Below are 19,499 nucleotides of genomic sequence, written 5' to 3' on the forward strand. Positions count from 1 at the left end.
AATCACAGTTAGTGCTTTCTCTGACGAACGATCCTAACAGACTCGCCTTGAGAATGAGAACGCAGACGTCTTTGACTGGAATATCTGACACAGTGGCCAGTGGGTCCCCATCATATGGCCATCTTCCTGCTAGGTCCAAGGAGACGCACGAGCTGGATATAATCCACCCCTATAGTACTAGTCGTAACGGTACGGATACCTCATACATGCCGCGAAACCACACCCGCGGGCTTGGACTGGAAAGACGGCCATGACAGAGAGTCACTTCGCGAACATCACGAACAGACGCGTATACGGCCTTGTCACACAATGCCGCACAGGCCACGCGTTCATCGGCGAGTACTACACGCGCTTCGTCCCGACCGAAGACGTCGCATGCCCATGCGGAGCCCACTTACAAACCCGCAGACATGTCCTACTCGAATGCCCGCGCTACAAAGACGCACGAAACGCGGCCACACTCCTACGCATATCCGCATCACCCACCGTCAACGACATACTAGGCACCCAGGACGGCATCCGCGCGCTGGCCAAATTCGTCGCGAAGACCGGAGCATTCTCCAAGACCGGAGACGCTCACGTTGCAGACCCACAGGGCCACACAAGACCATCTACGAACCCAGGTCGACTCGCACTCGAAAGCAGCCACGTCGCAACGCTGCTTTGGGCAATTGGCGTGTACACGAGGGATGTTAGGTATTATGGTTATGCTTACTTTACTATGCTCAGAAACGGACGGAAAGCCTTAATACGATAGACATAAATGTCGACACCCCACGACCGCGACAATACTCTACTCACACAGTCTCCTAGAGATACAGACCGAAACGGACACCTCCAATACGATACACATCACAAATCTTCTATTTACTTACTGTAGATAGTTACACTGTGCTTTGGCGCGCTATGTTCGCCTGTCGCGCAGTATAAATACAAAGAACTTCTCTCTCTCTCTCTCACAAGGGGGCGGTGTTCTGGACAAGATGCCCCTGAAACAGGGACTCGGCCTGAGAATCGCAACACCGCCGACGACAACGATTGACGGCGGAAGAAATCAAGGGCTGGAGCACAGGGGCATCGCCGCGTCGTGATAAGCGCCTAATGGGCTTGCCAAAAACAGGCATAGAACGAAAGTTTTGCGTCCTAATACCTGACCAGCTGATATACTAAAGTTGCAAGAGTCGACCACCTAATTCGAGCCATCGCCTCAGATGCGTGCAACGACGCAACAAAATGACAGTGTACAGTCTGGGATACCCATCGCACGATGCACATTCAACGCAACCACAACAGGCCACCCGGTCTATTTTATCATGACAGACTACGGAATGGATGGCAAGACTCATTGGACTGCTCTTGGCATTCGCTTGATCACAACATGCGGGAACAATTTGTATGTGAACATGTCCACCCAAGGATCATTGCATCAAGTATGACATACATGGCACAACATCAACGCAGGAGTCCAGAACTCTCGTGCAAACCAATTCTAGAGGGAGACAGTGAATAGGGGTATAACGGCCGCGTGGGTGTCTTACCATCGATATGCGGCGTCGTGTAGACCTCGCCGCCCGTGCGCTAATCGAGGTCTAGCAGACCAGCATGCCGTTCAGTATCCATACCGGCATTGCAGCTTAGTGAGACAGACATACCCGGGGGTGTGATGTACGCCTCACCACCCGTGCGCTTCTTGAGATCTGTTATATGCCTCAATGTCAACATCGACGAGAAACATGACCATAACGCGAGACAGACATACCCGGGGGTGTAATGTACGCCTCACCACCCGTGCGCTTCTTGAGATCTGTTATATGCCTCAATGTCAACATCGATGAGAAACATGACCATAACGCGAGACAGACATACCCGGGGGTGTGATGTACGCCTCACCACCCGTGCGCTTCTTGAGATCTATCATATGCCTCAATGTCAACATCGATGAGAAACATAACCATAACGCGAGACAGACGTACCCGGGGGTGTAATGTACGCCTCACCACCTGTGCGCTTCTTCAGATCTGTTGAATGCCTCAATGTCAACGTCGGAAACATAACCATAGCGCGAGACAGACGTGCCCGCGGGTGTAATGTATGCCTCACCACCTGTGCGCTTGTCAATAGCAGGGGCGGCCGAAACCGTCTGCAGGACAGCGATAGCGCAGAGGGCGAAGGCGACTGTGAACTTCATACTGTTCTTCGATCACTGAGTAGGTTACGGGGAAGTAAACCTGCAGTGTATGACAAGCAGACTGGTACTTATACTCGCTCTTCGTGCGCAGCGGGTCGGCAGGTGATCCGAGGATATGATGGGTAGACCTTGCCATATTTCCGACAGCGCTACGTACTGTTGCGTGTTGGTGCTGCGATCTTCGTACAAATGACCACGGGATGAATCTCTGTACGCTTGGCCCGGCTGAATGAGGTATTATTGCGGATTGCCAGTCCAACGGTCCATGGCCGCGTCAGGACGTAAGACTGGTTGTTCATGAGCGTCGCGGTCGTTTTGCTCCACCGCCTCGAGTCAAAGTTGCGCGATCACGGACTTGCTAACAGGACATGATTGATGGATCCCCGACGTACGGCTCCATAGCTCAATCAGAACTACGCCGTGATGTTGCGCCATATCCCCGCCAGTCGATGTTTTGTTCTGCGACGAACCGTCCGAGAACACATTGCCGAGTTGCATATCAACTGCAAATCCTTGCATTTGCGATATCGTGACCATGCGCCGCCATAACCCTCCTGAAGCCATGTAGACGCGTGAGTTGAGCAATTCCAACAATACGGAGACCACGTACCTGGCCGCCGGTGAGACCTCCGCGGGCATAGGTAGGACAAGCGCGCAGCCATCAGTGCAGACCGAGTCAGTACTACTAGCCTAGTAGCCCCGGTATCCCGAGCGCCTTGGGTGTGCTCGACAAATGAGCCGAGCCGTGCAGAGGACGCGACACCGGCCATCACGACTTCAGAGGGGTGGATGGCCCAATAAATCAGGAAGTGACCACGAGGAGTCTCCAACCCTGAAGAACAATATCCACTTTACCTGAAACTGACCTGAGCTGACCATATGTATGCGCCAACGGTACTTGCGAATGGAATGTGCACGAGTTCTACATATGAAGTGTGTGCATTGGCATCCTTGCAGGCGTGAGTGTAACTGCACTAGAGTTTCGTCTGCATCTCAATGCGGACTAAAGGTAGCGCTGATGTATTCTCAAGGCAACCACGGCGTCCCTACCGAACAATTCGGTCTCGACATGCTGCATAGCAGGTAGCTGTATCACGTCAATAACTATTATCAATCCGGCGATGGCGTATTCCTCACCGTGTCCGATGGCAGGTTCGAGCCGTATGCAACACCGTCCTTGCCAACAATAGTCGGAGCGATCGTGACGATCACCGTGTCAATGCAGTTTCGGTGCTGAGCCTCCGCTGCTAAGAAACACTGGATGACTCGCGCGCCGCCTTCCACCATGAGCGATTGCATGCCCAATCCGCGCAGTTTGACGAGAAGTGCGGGGATAGGGATCCTGCCTATGCCATTGTGGTGAACAAGGTGAATAGGTGGGCGTCACTGAATGGACGTACCGTCTGCGCTAGTGCCGACTTCTACAATTCGCGCACCCGCGGCTTCCAAGGAAGACCTCCTCGACGCGCGAAGTTCATCGCTACCATTTGATGACAGAGAGGCTACAATCCATGGTCGCCTTCCAACACCTGCCTTGAAGTTGGTGAGTAATTTGCAGTCAACCGACAGACTCAGGTGCGTGTCCAGGATTATTGGTCTAGGCAGATGATAGCGGTGAGAGAAGCCGGCGGGAAAAGGTGGCAAGTGTCGTGCTGCTCGGGTCTCTGTGAGTACCTGCGCCATGGTTGGACGAGAGCTACTCACTGTTCAACTGAGGATTATCGTTCAGCGCGGTTCCGATGCCAACAAGGATCCCGTCATGAAGAGTCCTCATCCTGGGCTTTCTGACGCGTCAGCAACATACATCTCTTCGACATATCACTATCGACGTGAAAGATCGAGGATCTTTCGCGACTCACCAATGCGTCATCAGCATACTCTCCTTCCCGCTCAGCGCGAGCTGCTTACCGCCCATCCCAGCGATCTTCGCGTCCAGGGACTGGGCGAATGTCAGCGTAACATACGGCCGGCCTTGATCAGGCGACAATAGGCATCCTTGTTTTCGCTCGTCGCCGGTATAGATCGTTTCAGAGCTGTCAGTGGGGATGTCGTACACCCGACGCAGAAATCCAGGAGGTGAAGTTGCCATCTCCAGCATGTGTATTAGCGCGAGTAGGGACCAGTAAGGAGGTCAAATCTAGGTCCAAAGATCAGGACAACTATGTTCCGAGCAAGCCTAACTTGGTGGCCACGCCGGTGAGTCGACAGCCTGAGGCAGCTGTGGACGAGTGTGGACGACCGCAGATTGAGCGCTGAGCGCTGAGCGCCCGCTGCGACCGGAGGATGCCCGAGCGCCCGTCGATCGTTTGCGTGTGATCCGGGTCCCGCGCTGGGCTCGTGTGTAATCCCTCGTCAAAATCTCTCGAAGAGCCACCGCCAGGGCTGCCTCACAGCCGACCATGATTGCTCCAGGAACACAGGGACCCGTCGCAGACGAGAAGGACAAGAAGGCCGAGGCGCCGCCCGAGGTCGTGGATGGTGACGAGGACGGCGATGAGGAGGAGGACGTCGCCGGGACGCCCGCCGGCGGTGTGTACGATTGCCTGGATCGGTATTCGCTTGCAGCGCTGATCCTTGCGCCCTCCGTAGGTGAGGGGAAGAAGAAAAAGAAAAAGAAGAAGCCCAAGAAGAAGAAGGCTGAGCAGTCTGAGCCTCCTCGCGTTGGACTCTCGAAGCTCTTCCCTGACGGCAAGTATCCGGAGGGTGAACTGCAGGAGTACAAGGATGAGTGAGTGGCACGATATACGCCCTGGTGCATTGCCTCTGACTCCACGATAATTTGCAGCAATGCCTGGCGTACTACGTCCGAAGAGAAGCGCTACGATGAGCGGATGGCCATGGAGGATCCGGAACTCACGTATAACAACATCCGCCGTGCCGCCGAAGTGCACAGGCAAGTGCGGAAGTACGCCCGCAAGCACATCAAGCCTGGCATGAGCATGCTCGAAATCGCCAATACCATCGAGGATGGCACGCGGGCACTGGTGGAGGAGAACGGCATGGAGTCTGGCGTAGGCTTCCCCACCGGTCTCAGTTTGAACAACTGCGCTGCGCACTATTCGCCAAATTCCAGTGACACGATAGGTGTGTAGCTTCATGATGATCCATTGCGCCCTTGTTGATCCGCCTTGCGTTAGTTCTGCAGCAGGGTGATGTCATGAAGGTTGACTTCGGTGTCCATGTCAAGGGCCGCATCCTTGACTCGGCCTTCACGATGACCTTCGACCATACATACGACAAGTTGTTGGAAGCGGTTAAGGCAGCAACAGACACTGGTATCCGAGTCAGTACATGAGTTGTAATATATGTCTCTCGATGCTAAAGGGTCTACGTTCTGTAGGAAGCTGGCATTGACGTGCGACTTGGAGAGCTTGGTGGCTATATCCAAGAAACTATGGAGTCATATGAAGTTGAGGTTGACGGCAAGGTGTATCCTGGTCAGTCTCCTATAGTCGATTGTATGCGATGCTGATCGTTATACTACCCCACACAGTGAAAGCCATTGAGAACCTTAGTGGTCACTCCATCAACCCGTACCAAATTCACGGTGGCAAGTCAGTAATGCTCGTCAAGAATGAGGATCAGACCAAGATGGAGGAGGGCGAGTACTTCGCCATTGAAACCTTCGGCTCGACAGGTCGTGGTCGCGTAGTGGAGAGCGTATGTCATGCGACATCTTGTCCACGCCTTCGAATGAGCTGATACGATCCTGCATGCAGGGCGAGGTGTCTCACTATGCACGAGTAGTAGACGCGCCGCGAGTCAACCTTCGGTAAGATTCAGTTCCATTCATAGCATATTGTCATACTGAACTTTTAGCAGGCTGACCACGGCAAAGTCATTGCTCAACACGATAAACAAAAACTTTGGGACCCTGCCCTTTTGTAGACGATACCTTGATCGGATCGGCGAGCAGAGATATATCCTAGCTGTGCGTAGCTCCGTCCGTAAACTCGGTCTCATGATGCTGACCTTGTCGTAAAGCTGAATCACCTGGTGCAACAAGGCATTGTGCAGGACTATCCCCCCTTGTATGACCAGAAGGGATCTATGACGGCGCAGTTTGTAAGTTGTGTCTCATGGAGAACCCGGCGTTAACTCTGACGGCTTCTCTTTGTGCAGGAACACACGATTCTATTACGTCCCACACGGAAGGAGGTGGTCAGCAGAGGCGACGACTACTGAGCTGCTCTACTTGTACCACGTACCCCTGACGGGCCTGGTGTATTTGTAGCCTTACCGTCCCACTTAGCATCTCTATCGCACTTGTACAGCAGACAAGGCCCGTTCCGCGGGGTAAGCTTGACTTCGACGGCGGGAAGTCCTCGGGGCGGCTCGAGGAAGGAGAATGCATGTGATTTGCTCTGTGCTTCGATGACACCTTGGGCGCCTGCTGGAGCACCGTCCCTCGACGCGCTACAAATGCCCTCTCGGAGCTGTCTGCCGCACGAATGCATACGAACGCCTAGGAGCTCTTCTTCATCTCCGTCTATTCCTCCTCGGCTTACTGCTCTTTCTTCGCTCTTGCCTGCGGTCGGAGATTGTACAGAATAATTTGCTATAAATACCCTAGTGACGATATCCAGCCTGGCTCCGACCTCTGGTCCCGCCGGTTCTTAGCACTCGACAGTCATGCCATGGCCACTCTCGCTTATCTGGCCTGGAAGCTCTGAGAGCGACAAAGATGACGCGAAGGGCGCGAAAGACAAGGAGAACTCAGATGGGTCGGTCACGGAGGCTGGGTCGTCCGCCGTTAAGGAAGTCGCGGACGCTACACCGAGCCCGACCGATTTGCTTCAACATTTCGAGCAGCCTGGCCTGTCGATCCCTCCGGGCGCGCGCGTTGGGGACCCGAAGTTGAAGCAGCGGGAGCGACAGCCGTTGAGCTTATGGCAACTGGGCAAGATGGCCGCGTTTGGAGCCGCGAAGGGTAAGTCACTAGTTGCGAAATGGCCCCGCAGTCCATTGCAAGGGGTACACGGAGCGGGCACTAATTAGCTGAATACACAGCTACTGAGCTCTTCTCCGAGCTCGTATACCACCATGTCTGGGGCCCGAGACGCAAGTCATGGGCGATCGAGATGACCCTACTCTCTGCCCTCATGAGGAACGTTGGTCAACATACCCACCTGGGTGATATGGCAAGCGTCCTCTCCCAATATTGATGCATACCATGCTCAACCCAACGTTGACAGTCACTCATACGCATGCTCATGAGCGTCAGCGGGTACATACCTGTCTCATCCGATGCCCTCGTTACCCCGGTCACTTTCCCTGTCCGCAGACGGAAGTTGCCTGGTATTCTAGCGGAGCTCGATGCTGCTGAGAACGGCCGGCGAGAATTATCCGGCGAGTGGGTCGTCGGAAAGCGCACCTGGCGTAGGCTGCAGAGTGAGTGGAGGGCGCAGCGCACGCAAGCCAGGTCAGATGCATCGAGTTCGCCTGGGTCACCGTCACAGGAGCATCGTAGAAACGAGCGGGTCGTCCTATACTTGCATGGAGGTAAATAGGCTCATCAATCGCATGTTGGAGGTCGGCATGGCTTATTGCATATGTACAGGCGCTTACTATACGTGCAACGCTGCCTCACATCGTCTCATAACAATTCCACTTGCGAAGTATCTCGACGCCCGCCTTTTCGGTCAGTGATTCTCTAGATATGATACACATGACTCCGACTGATCCCCTCTGGTACTAGCTGTCGATTACAGATTAGCACCGGAGACTCGTTTCCCAGGTCCTCTACACGACGTCGTCTCTGCATACCTCCGCTTAGTAGACGACCTGCATATACCCCCGGAGAACATCATAGTTGCTGGAGATAGCGCAGGCGGCGGCCTATCGCTGGCATTGCTCTTGTATCTTAGGGACAATGGCCTTCCTTTGCCTTCTGCTGCGATCCTGTTTTCCCCTTGGGTCGGTGAGTGACCGCTGCATCCTATCGGTTTCGTTCATGTGCTGATGGACTCGGTCGTTCAGACCTGACGATGAGCTGCGACTCATGGGACAGCAACGCAGAGTATGACATCGTCCCAAGGCCCGTTCCTGGCGATCACCTCAATCCCATCGCATGTTACCTCGGAGAACACATGGAGAAGTACCTCACTCATCCTTACGCCAGTCCACTCTTTGGTGATTTCAGGGGCTTGCCTCCCATGCTCATCCAAGCCGGCGAGTGTGAGGTGCTCCGAGACGAAATAACGCTCCTCGCGCACAAAGCAAAGCTTGCCGGTGTAGAGGTCCGGCACGAATTATATGAAGATGCCGTGCATGTCTTCCAGGCACTACCGTTTCTTGAGGCCGCCCAACATGCATTCGGTTCTTGTCTCGACTTCGTGCTACACTTCCTCCCCCAGTTCCAGCGCAAGACGCCGCAAGAGCTTGCCGGCGCAACGGAGCGTGGTCTCGAGCAAGAGATCGACACGGATGCCCAGCGCGTCGTACGCGGCGATGGTATGGAGACGGCGTCCCGCCGCGAAGACATCAGCAGCGGGTCGGGCACAGAACAGGCGCGCGAGCGACCAGAGCTCACCGTCGATGCCAGCAGGGGAGAGTCGCCGTCAAGCAGCGACCAGGAGGGCCCCAGCTGGAGCGCACAGTGGCCGACGCCGCCCGAGAGCGACGGGAGCGACGAGAGCGACGGCGAGGACGAGCATCTCAGGATGAAGCGCAAGGACGTCGCAGCAAACACATCCGCCCGCGAGTCCGAAAGGCAGAAAGCGCACTCCGAGCGACACAAGCCGCAGCACCGACCCTCGCTCCGGCGGCTCCGCTCGACGTTCTCCTTCATCGCAGATGCGTCGTACCGCTCCGCGTCTGAGCACGTACAGACCGCGCCCGCGCACCGCGGCGAGCCCTCCTTCGAGCACCAGCAGGCGGCGGCGGCGATCTCGCGGGCGCGCACGCGTGTCGGGTCGATGACAAGCATGGTGCCGTCGAAGGGCCCAGTGCCGTCGCCGTCGCTGCGGAAGAAGCTCGATGCGAGCCACCCGGACATACATTCGCTGATCCAGCAGTACGCGAGCTCGGGCCCTGCACACGAAACGACGACGTTCAGGCCCGACGACTCCCAACAACGGAAGCGCTCGCGGACGCTCTCCTCGTTGGCACGATAGGACTGTTCTCTTGCTGTTGCCCTTGTTGCTAGTGTGATTAATTCAGTTGGGACTGCTCTTCTCCCTACTCTTCTCGTTTGGCTGCTGCATTCACATATCATCGTTATTAGGAGCTAGTGTATCGCATAGTCTCTTGCGGATTCGTAGTATAGCAGTGTATGATAGTATCTCCTACATTGTGCGTGTAAGACAAGATGTGAAACAAAATGTGTAATGTCTCTCCGTCCATAGCAATCCAGGAAATATGGCCCAGCAATTTCTGCATCCCCGCAACATATTGTGCACGTCCATGGTGGAGTACGTCCTAGCGACCTTGGTGCTCTAGGAGACTGTCCCGGTAGATCTCCAGCTCCTCGATGACGTTCGTAAGCGAATTGACTTCCCATTTCCCGTATACGAACCCGACGTAGAGGAATGTCGTGGCGGCCCACGCCAAGAAGATCGTGATGAGTATGATGAGAGGATTGAACGAGGAGACGGGAAGCCACGCTGAGCCTATCAGGATCACGAGGAGCAGGAGGATACACACAGCGAAGACCGTCAGCTGGGAACGTGCCCGGTACTGTGAGTAGCGGTAGCATGCCGTGAGCGATTGCAGAATCTCGGTGATGGAATCTGGTGACAGCTTTCGCGGAGGTGCGGGGGCGGGGTTCGGTACTGTCGCAAGCACGAAGTTCGGTGCTGGAGGCTCTACGGGTGCCGGGACATGGGTCTCCGACGAGTCCGCCAAGTCTCCACCCTCGGGATGGCTGATCTCGAAGGTCGCTTCCAGCCCGAAGTGGTCTGAGTAAGAGAAGTCGCTGCCAGGAATCCTCTCCGTGAAGACGACCCTCGTGTCCAGGACCTTTAGGATGGGCGTTTTGACGCTCGCCGGTGGACTGCTAGGTTGGCGGAAGAAAATGTAGTCGAGCCGCTTGCCCTGGAACTTCCGGGCCATCGCCTCCAAGCGTTTCCCAGCAGAGAATGAGTTCAGAGGTGAGTCGGCCGTTATGCCGAAGATCCTGACTGCATCTAGGGGAGATGGGATCCCGTTTGGTACGGCCAGGCTGTTCGGGTGGGACTCTACCCAGGCATCACGGAGCGAGGCGTGGTCCTGGATGAGGTTCATGGGGAGCGACGCTGGGGAGCTATTGAAGTCACCAGCGGCAATGACATAGCGGCCCACTTCGGCTGCTTGTCGTGCAAGCTTAGCCAATTCCCAGGCATTGACTAAGCGATGCGCTTGTAGGTGGAGGGGGCCTGAGTCGCCGCCCGGGGCGAACAGCTACGAGCGTACCTTGTCAGAACAGAGAGCTATAAAGGCGGAGAAGCGACGGCGTACATGCGTATTAAAGACTTGGAGCTGACCGAGGACAGGGTGTGCTACTAACACACTTGCAGCGGCCTTCCCAACGAACCAATCTCCTTGCACCACTTCGATAGGCGAGCCGTTCAATGAGTACGGGTTGATCGTTGCACCGATGATGGGAAACCGGGAGAGGACGGCCAGTCCTGCTCCTAGCGCACCACTACATACCAATTGTCAATTGCCGCCTATAAGACCTAACCCAGTACACTTGCCTGTAGAAGAACTTGGAGTAGGGCAGCCGGTTCGACACTGCTGCCCGGATGATCTCAAAGTCTCCAAAGACCCAAACCTCTTGCAGGGTGATCACGTCGTAGTCGGAAGAGGCGAGGGCATGCGCAATGGCAGACATGCGTTCTGACCTGAACTTGGAGACATACTTCAGGCCCCTGGGGGTCACTGGTCAGTGGACTGAACTTTTCAGACTAGCCGGTACACTTACCAGCAGTTCAGAGTGAGCACTCGGATGCGATTCTCTGTCATTTTGGAGAGGGGGCGTCGTTGGACGAGAACGCCTCTGGGCCAGGCGGCCGCGGTGGGTGTGCAATGCGACGGTGGCTGAAGGGGATCTCCGATCCGGGGACCGGCATGGCGGGTCGTGCGAAGCGCGCGCGCACATGATCGGGAGGGGAAACGCGTCGGCGCGTCGTGGCGCGCAACGCGTCCGGCGTCCATCCACCTCTACGCCTCCACTCCTCCTAGACATCCCTGCTGTAGACCGACTCATTCAATCTCAGGCCTTCGACTCAGAAAGCTTGTCTACGACGCATATAGCGATCCCATCATGGAATCCGAACAACGAGAACTAGCTCTTCGTGCTCATATCCGTCATCTCTTGCTGGATTATTCTCTCACACATCTGTCAACCAACTATGTTACCTGGACTCAAGAGACCGCTACCGAGGTGCATCTTCTCCACACCTCGACTCGGAAGGATGCTCACTGCATACGTAGCTCCTGTCGGAAGGTCTGGCCTACGTCTCTACTACGGACCCCACAGACCCGCTACTGCCCACTGACCCATATGAGAACCTGTTGCGCGCATGGGGACCTAAGAAGCTGGAACCCTATAACGAAACATGGAAAGCAGAAGCACAAGTAGTACAGCTCATCAAGACCCATATGCCCAGTAAGAACGAGCGTCCTACCAATGCGTGTTGGGACACCGATGCAGATGGTGATCACTTTGTTCACGTCTTCTCATCGAGATATTGACCCGTTTCATAGCTGACCACGAAACCTGGGTCATGCTCCGGCTAATGTCTCCCATGCTCTCTGCCTCATCGATGCGCCAGACACCGAGGCCAGGCCTCCTCATAGGAGCTCTGGCTGTCCCATGTTCTTGGCAAGAGGTGGTGAGATCACATAGGCTCAACCCAGTACCATCCGAAGACTTGCCAGAGGAGCCGCCACCAAAGCTCCACGACATCCTGTGAGTTTGCCGCATACAGCCGCCTTCCGGCAACCAACATGTTACTTCGCTCGTAGGGATCTGAAGATAGCTCTGGATGCGCAGACACACAAGGAGGTTACGGCTCTATACAGGGCCGTTCAGGCTTCGTCAAGAAACTCTGTTCGCCAAGAGGTGAACAAGGAGACCCAGGAGTTCCTACGCGCCGACTCTCCACCTTTCGAGGTTCCACAACTGGCTTCACCTCCCATCTTTCCGAGGGACAGGCGACCTGGTTATCAAGTAGCTTCTCCCGGACATTCAATCGCGAAGATCGGGCCCGCGAGCCTGAGAGACCTACCTTCCATCGTGCCTACTGCCACGTTGAAGAAAGATGAGGAGGAAGCGGAGCTATACACGCAGCATATGGTGGTTGTTGACGGCTGGCGTAAGTCGAGAGAGAGAAAGACCTTCCGTGCTGCTGCTGATCCCGCGGTATTCAGAGGCGTACGCTGCTCCGTCTTCCCCACTCACCCCTGGAACACCGTCCCTCGGAGATAGCTCGAGCGAAGTGGAAGAGCTCTTTCTGCCTTCTCCATCCAACCATGGTCGCCCACTAATCGAAGAATTGATGGATGCACGGCTCGGTACGCACTCTGCAGACATACAACGTTTTTGCCTTTCGGTGTGGATTAATGGCGACGGATCGCAGACGAAGTTGAAATGCCGAGATCCCAGAAGATTGGTGGGACGCAGGAAAAGCCGAAGGTGCTCGGCCATGGGCAGAGGTGCGTCAATCATGTCTACACCGTTGTGGAACATTCTCATCCTGACGGCTGTATAGTCTATCGGCCTTCCTTCACCCCATAAGGCGTCGCCATGAGTCTCTGGATCAAGCCAAAATCGTCTCCACGCCGAAATCTCAACCTTCCTCACCGCATACAACCATCACCGCGTCCATGCTCGGGCAGCCGCCCACAGCTCTCGCTGGTTTCGGGGCCGACGACGACCATTCTATGCACCCTACACAGGGTGACTGGCCTAGCGAGGGATCAGATCCCGATACAGATGTTATACTGAAAAGGATCTACGGCGACGAACTGGTGACGGAAGATATCTCACAGCTAATCGTGAACGAGAAGCTAGACGGAAGGGATACTTTGCTCATGGACGGTGCGTTAGCTTCGATTGATCGTTCGGAACCTCACATGAGTCTTACACCCGTCATGGTTCACAGTCCCTATCATGCCTCCTCCAAACGAGCATGCCCCGAGCAACATGTTCTTACCGCGACAAACCTTTGAGTTACTCGCTCCGGCCAAGACTAAGCCCGATCAACCTGGAGACCAAGCTGTTTCTTCCCCATCGCGTCTTGGCCAATTGAAGAAGGTCAAGGGTATGCAAGCGCTGACTATCGAGTTGTCGTGGATGTAAGTTGCGAGATCATCATTTTCGTCGCATGCTAAGAGCCCCTGCTCAAGACCATTCAAGTTCGGCTCGAGTATACCTACTGATGACGAGGTGTCTGGAGTCGCGGATAGCGTCCAGGATGCTCTCACTGCTGAGCTGCGACGGGACGACCCTACGCTTGTGATACAACTCTCGGAGCTCTTCAACAAGGCTATGCATCTGGACGACGGTTTAGACGACGAACGTAACGTGCCTTCGACACGTAACTGCCTCAACGATAGCTGGGACCCGCTAGAGCTTGTGAGCCGGGAAGGCGAACCTGTAGACATGGACTTTGTCTTGACACGAGACGAACGAAGGACTCTGCGCGGGCACCATGAAGACGAAGATCTCGGCTCCAGTGACAAAGAGAACGAGGATCTCACAGACTCTCTACAGTATGAGGAGGACGGTCCTCCGCCGAAACGCCTGCGGACAACCCAAGAGCAAGATGACTCCTATCTCGATGACGACCTCGAACGAGCGGCTCCTACTGATGACTCTGGCGTGTTCTTGTCACCTTTGGAGGCGATGTCCAAGAGGCGTACGGCTGGCTTTGCCGAGATGGCTTATGCTGCAGAGGGCTTCGAGGGCCCGTATACTGATGGCAACTTGTTCGACGATATCGATCCTGTTCATGAACTAGAGTTCGCCTCTGATGCTCCTGATGTCTACATGCACCATCCCTCAGCTAAAGCCTCTGAACCTCGACCATCTCATACCTCTGCTCTGCGACGTCCATTCTCCTGGGAACATGATGAAGCTGAAGCAGACGCTCGGTTGGCCGCACCTGTCAGAGGTGCTTCTGGCCTCAACCATGAAGCGAATCTGGTACCTGCTGAACACAATATCTCTCGCGGCCTGCCCTCGGCCATTTCAAGAATACCAAGAACGACGGCAGCCTCAGCGCACTGTGCTGAAGATCGGGACGATCTCGGATTCCCTGGGTCTACGTCTGCGGAGAACACGGCTCCTGTGATGGCTGCCCATACACAGTCAGTCAACGTCTCCTCTGCCCGACGTTCTCTAGCCGAGTTTCTGGCTCTCATGGGCAAGAAAGGCATGACTATCGCCCCGTCTTCCAGTCCACCTGTACCTGGGCCATCAAACATCGAACTTCGTATGCAATCTGGTGGCGAGACAATCGAATCGCTGGACAGCTCTATCGTCGTCATACCTGCAGAAGTACTAGGTCCTGATACTCTCTGTCTGCCCGAATCTGGGCTGCGACCTGCTGCTATGCATCGCTATCTGGCATCTGTCGCCCTGCTTCAGAAAAGGGTCTTAGTCCGCGACTTGTCTTCCCGGGGGTGCTGCATCGACCTCGTCGAACGGGAAGACCTTGGCGATGCCGACCTCATCCTGGACTCTGATACTGCTGTCGCGTTCGCATCTCTAGCCGCTCTCCCCTCGCAGGTCGACTCCGTGCTGGCAAGACTAACGCGACTGTCCTGGCGGTACTCACACATTTTGATGGTCTTCGAAGCTTACCCGAACTCGCTGTCATTCAAATCCGACTTGGGCTCTCCGAGGCCCGTGCCAAACCCGTTCTTCGCAGCGGTCATCAAGGCGGTCAAGAAACTGCGAAGAGACTTGAGCATTGCCGAGGCATGCCAGACGAAGAAGGCCGGCTCGGCAATTCGATTCGCGTTCGCGACTTCAGTGGAGGAAGCTGCTCTCTATGTGCGCTACTCCGGAGACGATGCAGAGGCTCGGGATACGGCACAAGGCGCGCTGTGGGGAGCTCGTGAATGGCTAGACTTTGATGAGCAGGAGGTGACGTCTCGAGGTTGTCTCTATTCTCTGTATGCTGACGCTATAACGTTGGTCAGGGCGAATGTGATCTAGCGGGAGTAGATGGCATGAATGCGTTCGCAGCATCCATTATCTTGTCGCAAATGAGTCTCGACGACTTCCTCGACACCAGTCCTGAGGACAGAGTGCAATACTTCGGCCCTTACGTTGGACACGACAGACTCGTGAGTGACACTCTCGGACCTATTTATCCGCGACTCGCTCACGATACATAGGTCCGCTTCAACGAGGAGCTCCAGAGGCGTGCTCAAGCAGTAATGTCGTCTTCTCCGAGCTCTCATGGCGCTACAGTGCCTGCGTAGCGGTTGACTGCTATGGTATACTAGTACAGCGATACGTGATTCGTCTATTGATGTATGTACATGCTTCATTCTATTTGCAATTCCCAGAGTTCGTCGCTGCGCTCATTCGAAGACAACAGCCCGCCGTGCATCACAATGCGGGATGTACCATCTTCTACCCATTCCGCGGAGGCAAACCAGCCCCTCCCTTCGGGCACGGTTGACCCGTCAGTGGTGACTTTAGTCCACTGCCAGCCGTCGGTGTCAGAGGACGCTTTGTCCTTGGAGAGAAGCCACACGTCGTTCCAGAAGGTCCCCGCACCTGCATGCCCCAATGTACTGGCATCCCTCTCGCCGTAGAAGAGTACGGCGATGGCATTGGACAAGGCTGGCGAACGTGATTGGAACGGCTGGAAACCATGGACAGAGCGTGGGCCTGGGACACCGTGCTCGGGGTCTGCGGCAGGCGCGACGGTCACCCATCGATCGTCCTCGACAATGTACATGTCTAGAATCCCAGCTTCTTTGGGAAGTTCGCATCCGCTGAAGCCTGCATGTACGTTGTCGGCTAATGTACCAGTATGTTCCGAGGTCAAACTCACCTCCATATCTGATCAGCACAGGACCGAACTTGACGGTGCTTGTGACGAGAGAAGTACCACCTCGGGCGGGGTCTGGAGCAGAGGCTAATGCTTGCCACTTGTGTTGGGTGATATCAAACGAGTGTAAGCTGCTCAAGCGTCCAGCGGTCGGACACCCAGCATGGATGTACACCTTGTCCTTGAGGAGGTGCGTGTCAGTTTTTAAGGACATCGGTGCGGAGATTTCCTAGTAGAATATATGCATACCTCGATGATAGCGGTAGTATGGTAACTTCTCGGTTCCGGACCTCCCTCCGCAGACAAATGGTCCCAAACGACGCTGCCTTGGCTAGTGACCAGTTGGCCACGCCATACTCCAGCCTGCCTCTCGTTAAGCGGAGCCATGTCTACGCCTCCGCGGCCACCCCACATGTACACAGCGCGATCCTTCAGCACCATAGAGGGACCAACTCGTGCGTCGGGAATCTCCAGGTGTCCTTTGACTGTATCGGTGCTTCGAGAAGGACTGAGTGTAGTCCAAGTCAAACGGTCGCCGTTCAACTCGCTACGTGATCCAAGGTCAACGACATGCACCGAGCCCCGTACCGCTTCCCCCGCATCCTGCGAAGTTGCAGAATCGATAGGGACGCGTGGCTTCAACTCGCCGCCGTAAACGACGACTTGTCCCGACTTGGTTGGTACGATGCAGTGCGACGAGCGAGCGCTGTAGGGTCCTCTAGCTCGAAGCGACCAACGACCAATGGGTGGCATGGTGGGACGGTGCTGCTGATACGCACGATCAGAACCTTGGTTTTATCGGTGTTTTAATAACATTGACACGTTGGTCATGCCACAATTAAGGACAAGCAAGCCCGGATAGTCACTGGCAAGAGGACCGCATGGGACACACTGGCAATTTGAGCATTTCGGACTGGCCGTTGATGCCCATACGTATTGCAGCAATATAACCGGAGTCGCACTCGTACTACGTTCAGTCACTTTGCCTCAAATGATGTACTGCACAGGGCCAAGCGGACGTATCTGTCGTCGGTATGATCTCGTTATAACTCTACTAGTACGGTAGGGGCCACTCGGAGCACTGCTACTAGTACGCATGGCTCGCGATATAGCGGTCATTTACACAATACCTAACAACAACACAGCATCGTGTATGCGCATGTACAGGAGAGAAATGCTGTACTAATACACCGGACGAGACCGTGGTGAGATATACAAGTTTCCTGTTCAGTATGGGGCCTGAATCTTTCCATACAGCATCAGTTTTCGACCCAATAGCCACTGATTCCCAACAGCTACCAGCTGCGTTTCGACCTATACTGTTTGTGCTGCAGGCGACGATACCTGTTAGCCAACGTCTCAGCATCTCATCAACTGTGGGGAGACCCATCAGTGCTTACCATGACATGCTTCCCGCTCGACGCGATCTGACGTTCCCTAGACTGCTGGAAGTTCCTTAGAAGCTCCATGACCTCCCTGCACAGCGGGTGACGCTGACCGCCCGGGATGTCTACCCTTCGAATGACGGACGTCCCGAGATCCAAGTTCGGGAACGTGCGATCTAGGAACTGCGCAAATGTGTGCGAGTCCTCGACCTGATTGTGGGCGAATGAATAGTCGAGCGTGAGCACTTCGAGAGGATGGTAGAGGCTAGGTTGCTTGTCGGCGAGAGGAGGAGCGAAGGTTCGCAGGTCAAGCTGGGGGAGAACTAAGGTTCTCAGATTACTACACACACTTGCGAGCTCGATGAGGCTCTCCCAAGTGGCGGTGGAATGGGCGTTGAGGAGATAGATCTGCAGCGAGACGAGGTGCGGCCATGCCGTCGCGATGTCGCGGACAGCTTCGTCGGATAGAGTGACAGACCACCACCTCGGCGGCGTGATCGACACCGTCTGAAGCATGTGCATGTCTAATAACGGGCGGATAATGTCAATGAGTGGTTGCTCAGGCCATCGTTGGCCCCGGTCATGACCATCACAGAATGAAGCGAGGTGGAAATGTCGCAGTGTCGAGCCGAAGCTTGAGCTCAGCGCTGCAAAGCACTCGGACACCTGTTCACGACCGTGTCCCGGCGGCTGTTGAACCTGAATGCGAAGGTAATTGAGGGATGGAGCGGAGATGTGGGCGAACAGATCCGCGAGGCATTTTAGATCGCCTCGGACCGTCAGGCAGTGAAGATGAGCGAATTCCAGGTGCTCTCTGCCGACGGAAGAATTGGAATTGACCTCGAGGGCGAGGTCGCCCAGGCAGTTAATGCGCGACCATCCGCTCAACAGCCGTGCATCGCATGCGACGTCTACGAGCGACACCCGTCGCAAGCGAGTGCACTCTGTCATGGGCAGCAGGTTCTCCATGGGGCCTACATTGGAGCCCTCGAGGCTGACGTCCTCCAGCAGTCGCGCATTCAGGAATGCAGCGCGTACAAGTTCTGCGAGGGGTGCTTGTGCAGGCTTAGTCGATGGGTCTCCTAGCACATCCCCTAGATCTGTGGCGTGTAGCTTGCGGAGGTATGGCGATATGAGGGTAGATGGTATGGCCTCGAGGTGGTCATATGTTTGGATGTCTAGCTCTATCAAGCCAGGGAACAGAGGACCTCCGTCGCTGAGGCGGGCGATCTCGACGAAGACGGCAGGATCGACCTTGCCCGGTGTCCATGCAAGGGAGAGGACACGGACACGCTGAGCGTATTGCTGGTATCGTTGCCAATCCAAAGACGTGATTGGGCCTGTGAACCGCTGCACGGCCCAGAATCAGTCAACATCGTTCCATGGAAACCTAGATAGCACACACCCAAAGGGGCTTGCTGTGAGGTTCATCGTCACTGTATCCTTCGTCGTCGTCGCGGGGCTCAATCAACTCCCTCCTGAATGACGGCAGGATGCTGAAGAAATCCAGCAGGCCTTCTATCTTCCGCCAGAGCACGTTCAGTGCATGGTCTGACAGCACCCTTGATACACGAGCGGACCGGGCGAGTGCCCCTCGACAGTTATTTTCGTGTTCGGTCTGATCGTTCAACCGTGGGTCTTCCGTCGTGGATGGGTCCAGAAATTTGAACACCTCGCGGAGGACGTCATCGTTCTCAATCAGGCGGGACTGCATGCCAGTGTCATAGGCGATGGGGACGTAGATGAAAGGGTTGATGGGGCGGATAACAGACCAGCTCTCAACATAGCCTTCGACGGAAGTTTGTCGGGCAGGGCGAAGCCGTTGCGTTGCCTAGGCACATCCTCCTGGCAAATGACGACTGTGAGAGATCCCGTCCTACATTCATTGTTTAATCGGTTCGTCGGCGCAAGTCAAGGTATGGCACGCTCGCG

The 19,499-nt window shown here is 55.3% G+C and overlaps 8 protein-coding genes across 8 annotated transcripts; 3 read left to right on the forward strand and 5 right to left on the reverse strand.

Annotated features, from left to right (window-relative positions):
• Positions 1–1,534: 1,534 nt before the first annotated feature.
• Positions 1,535–2,188, reverse strand: C8Q71DRAFT_723558 (uncharacterized protein; the record flags this gene model as incomplete). Its single annotated transcript, XM_047921592.1, has 6 exons — positions 1,535–1,578; positions 1,653–1,697; positions 1,760–1,804; positions 1,867–1,911; positions 1,974–2,018; positions 2,101–2,188. The coding sequence occupies 6 exons, from the start codon at positions 2,186–2,188 to the stop codon at positions 1,535–1,537; spliced, it is 312 nt and encodes a 103-aa protein (XP_047779443.1).
• Positions 2,189–3,086: 898 nt separating this feature from the next.
• Positions 3,087–4,449, reverse strand: C8Q71DRAFT_757558 (bacterial bifunctional deaminase-reductase). The gene is made up of 5 exons (XM_047923686.1): positions 4,048–4,449; positions 3,893–3,963; positions 3,589–3,840; positions 3,326–3,534; positions 3,087–3,275 (listed from the first exon to the last, which is right to left on the reverse strand). The coding sequence occupies exons 1-5, from the start codon at positions 4,284–4,286 to the stop codon at positions 3,192–3,194; spliced, it is 855 nt and encodes a 284-aa protein (XP_047779444.1). The 5' UTR covers positions 4,287–4,449; the 3' UTR covers positions 3,087–3,191.
• A 165-nt stretch (positions 4,450–4,614) lies between these two features.
• Positions 4,615–6,681, forward strand: C8Q71DRAFT_900227 (methionine aminopeptidase 2-like protein; the record flags this gene model as incomplete). Its single annotated transcript, XM_047928798.1, has 10 exons — positions 4,615–4,717; positions 4,778–4,916; positions 4,974–5,272; positions 5,326–5,471; positions 5,529–5,625; positions 5,682–5,848; positions 5,908–5,960; positions 6,008–6,119; positions 6,173–6,253; positions 6,311–6,681. Coding segments are annotated over 10 exons (1,260 nt in total), but the record flags the coding sequence as incomplete, so codon positions are not given.
• C8Q71DRAFT_594152 (lipase/ esterase) lies at positions 6,598–9,455 on the forward strand. Its single transcript, XM_047919576.1, has 6 exons — positions 6,598–7,118; positions 7,199–7,329; positions 7,384–7,690; positions 7,749–7,829; positions 7,887–8,108; positions 8,168–9,455. The coding sequence occupies exons 1-6, from the start codon at positions 6,821–6,823 to the stop codon at positions 9,301–9,303; spliced, it is 2,175 nt and encodes a 724-aa protein (XP_047779446.1). The 5' UTR covers positions 6,598–6,820; the 3' UTR covers positions 9,304–9,455.
• A 152-nt stretch (positions 9,456–9,607) lies between these two features.
• C8Q71DRAFT_796648 (Endonuclease/exonuclease/phosphatase) lies at positions 9,608–11,131 on the reverse strand (the record flags this gene model as incomplete). Its single annotated transcript, XM_047925693.1, has 4 exons — positions 9,608–10,567; positions 10,625–10,811; positions 10,864–11,037; positions 11,091–11,131. The coding sequence occupies 4 exons, from the start codon at positions 11,129–11,131 to the stop codon at positions 9,608–9,610; spliced, it is 1,362 nt and encodes a 453-aa protein (XP_047779447.1).
• A 576-nt stretch (positions 11,132–11,707) lies between these two features.
• Positions 11,708–15,637, forward strand: C8Q71DRAFT_900243 (uncharacterized protein). Its single transcript, XM_047928799.1, has 10 exons — positions 11,708–11,825; positions 11,876–12,080; positions 12,320–12,486; positions 12,542–12,685; positions 12,751–12,826; positions 12,883–13,211; positions 13,276–13,468; positions 13,520–15,263; positions 15,320–15,466; positions 15,518–15,637. The coding sequence occupies exons 1-10, from the start codon at positions 11,771–11,773 to the stop codon at positions 15,602–15,604; spliced, it is 3,147 nt and encodes a 1,048-aa protein (XP_047779448.1). The 5' UTR covers positions 11,708–11,770; the 3' UTR covers positions 15,605–15,637.
• Positions 15,601–17,066, reverse strand: C8Q71DRAFT_822339 (galactose oxidase). The gene is made up of 3 exons (XM_047926214.1): positions 16,432–17,066; positions 16,186–16,363; positions 15,601–16,133 (listed from the first exon to the last, which is right to left on the reverse strand). The coding sequence occupies exons 1-3, from the start codon at positions 16,933–16,935 to the stop codon at positions 15,670–15,672; spliced, it is 1,146 nt and encodes a 381-aa protein (XP_047779449.1). The 5' UTR covers positions 16,936–17,066; the 3' UTR covers positions 15,601–15,669.
• Positions 17,067–17,372: 306 nt separating this feature from the next.
• C8Q71DRAFT_594369 (uncharacterized protein) lies at positions 17,373–19,341 on the reverse strand. Its single transcript, XM_047919577.1, has 3 exons — positions 18,973–19,341; positions 17,583–18,917; positions 17,373–17,526 (listed from the first exon to the last, which is right to left on the reverse strand). The coding sequence occupies exons 1-3, from the start codon at positions 19,279–19,281 to the stop codon at positions 17,497–17,499; spliced, it is 1,674 nt and encodes a 557-aa protein (XP_047779450.1). The 5' UTR covers positions 19,282–19,341; the 3' UTR covers positions 17,373–17,496.
• Between the last annotated feature and the right edge of the window lie 158 nt (positions 19,342–19,499).

Source organism: Rhodofomes roseus, assembly GCF_022264815.1.
Source record: "Rhodofomes roseus strain CIRM-BRFM 1785 chromosome Unknown C8Q71scaffold_9, whole genome shotgun sequence".
Classification (NCBI taxonomy): domain Eukaryota; kingdom Fungi; phylum Basidiomycota; class Agaricomycetes; order Polyporales; family Fomitopsidaceae; genus Rhodofomes; species Rhodofomes roseus.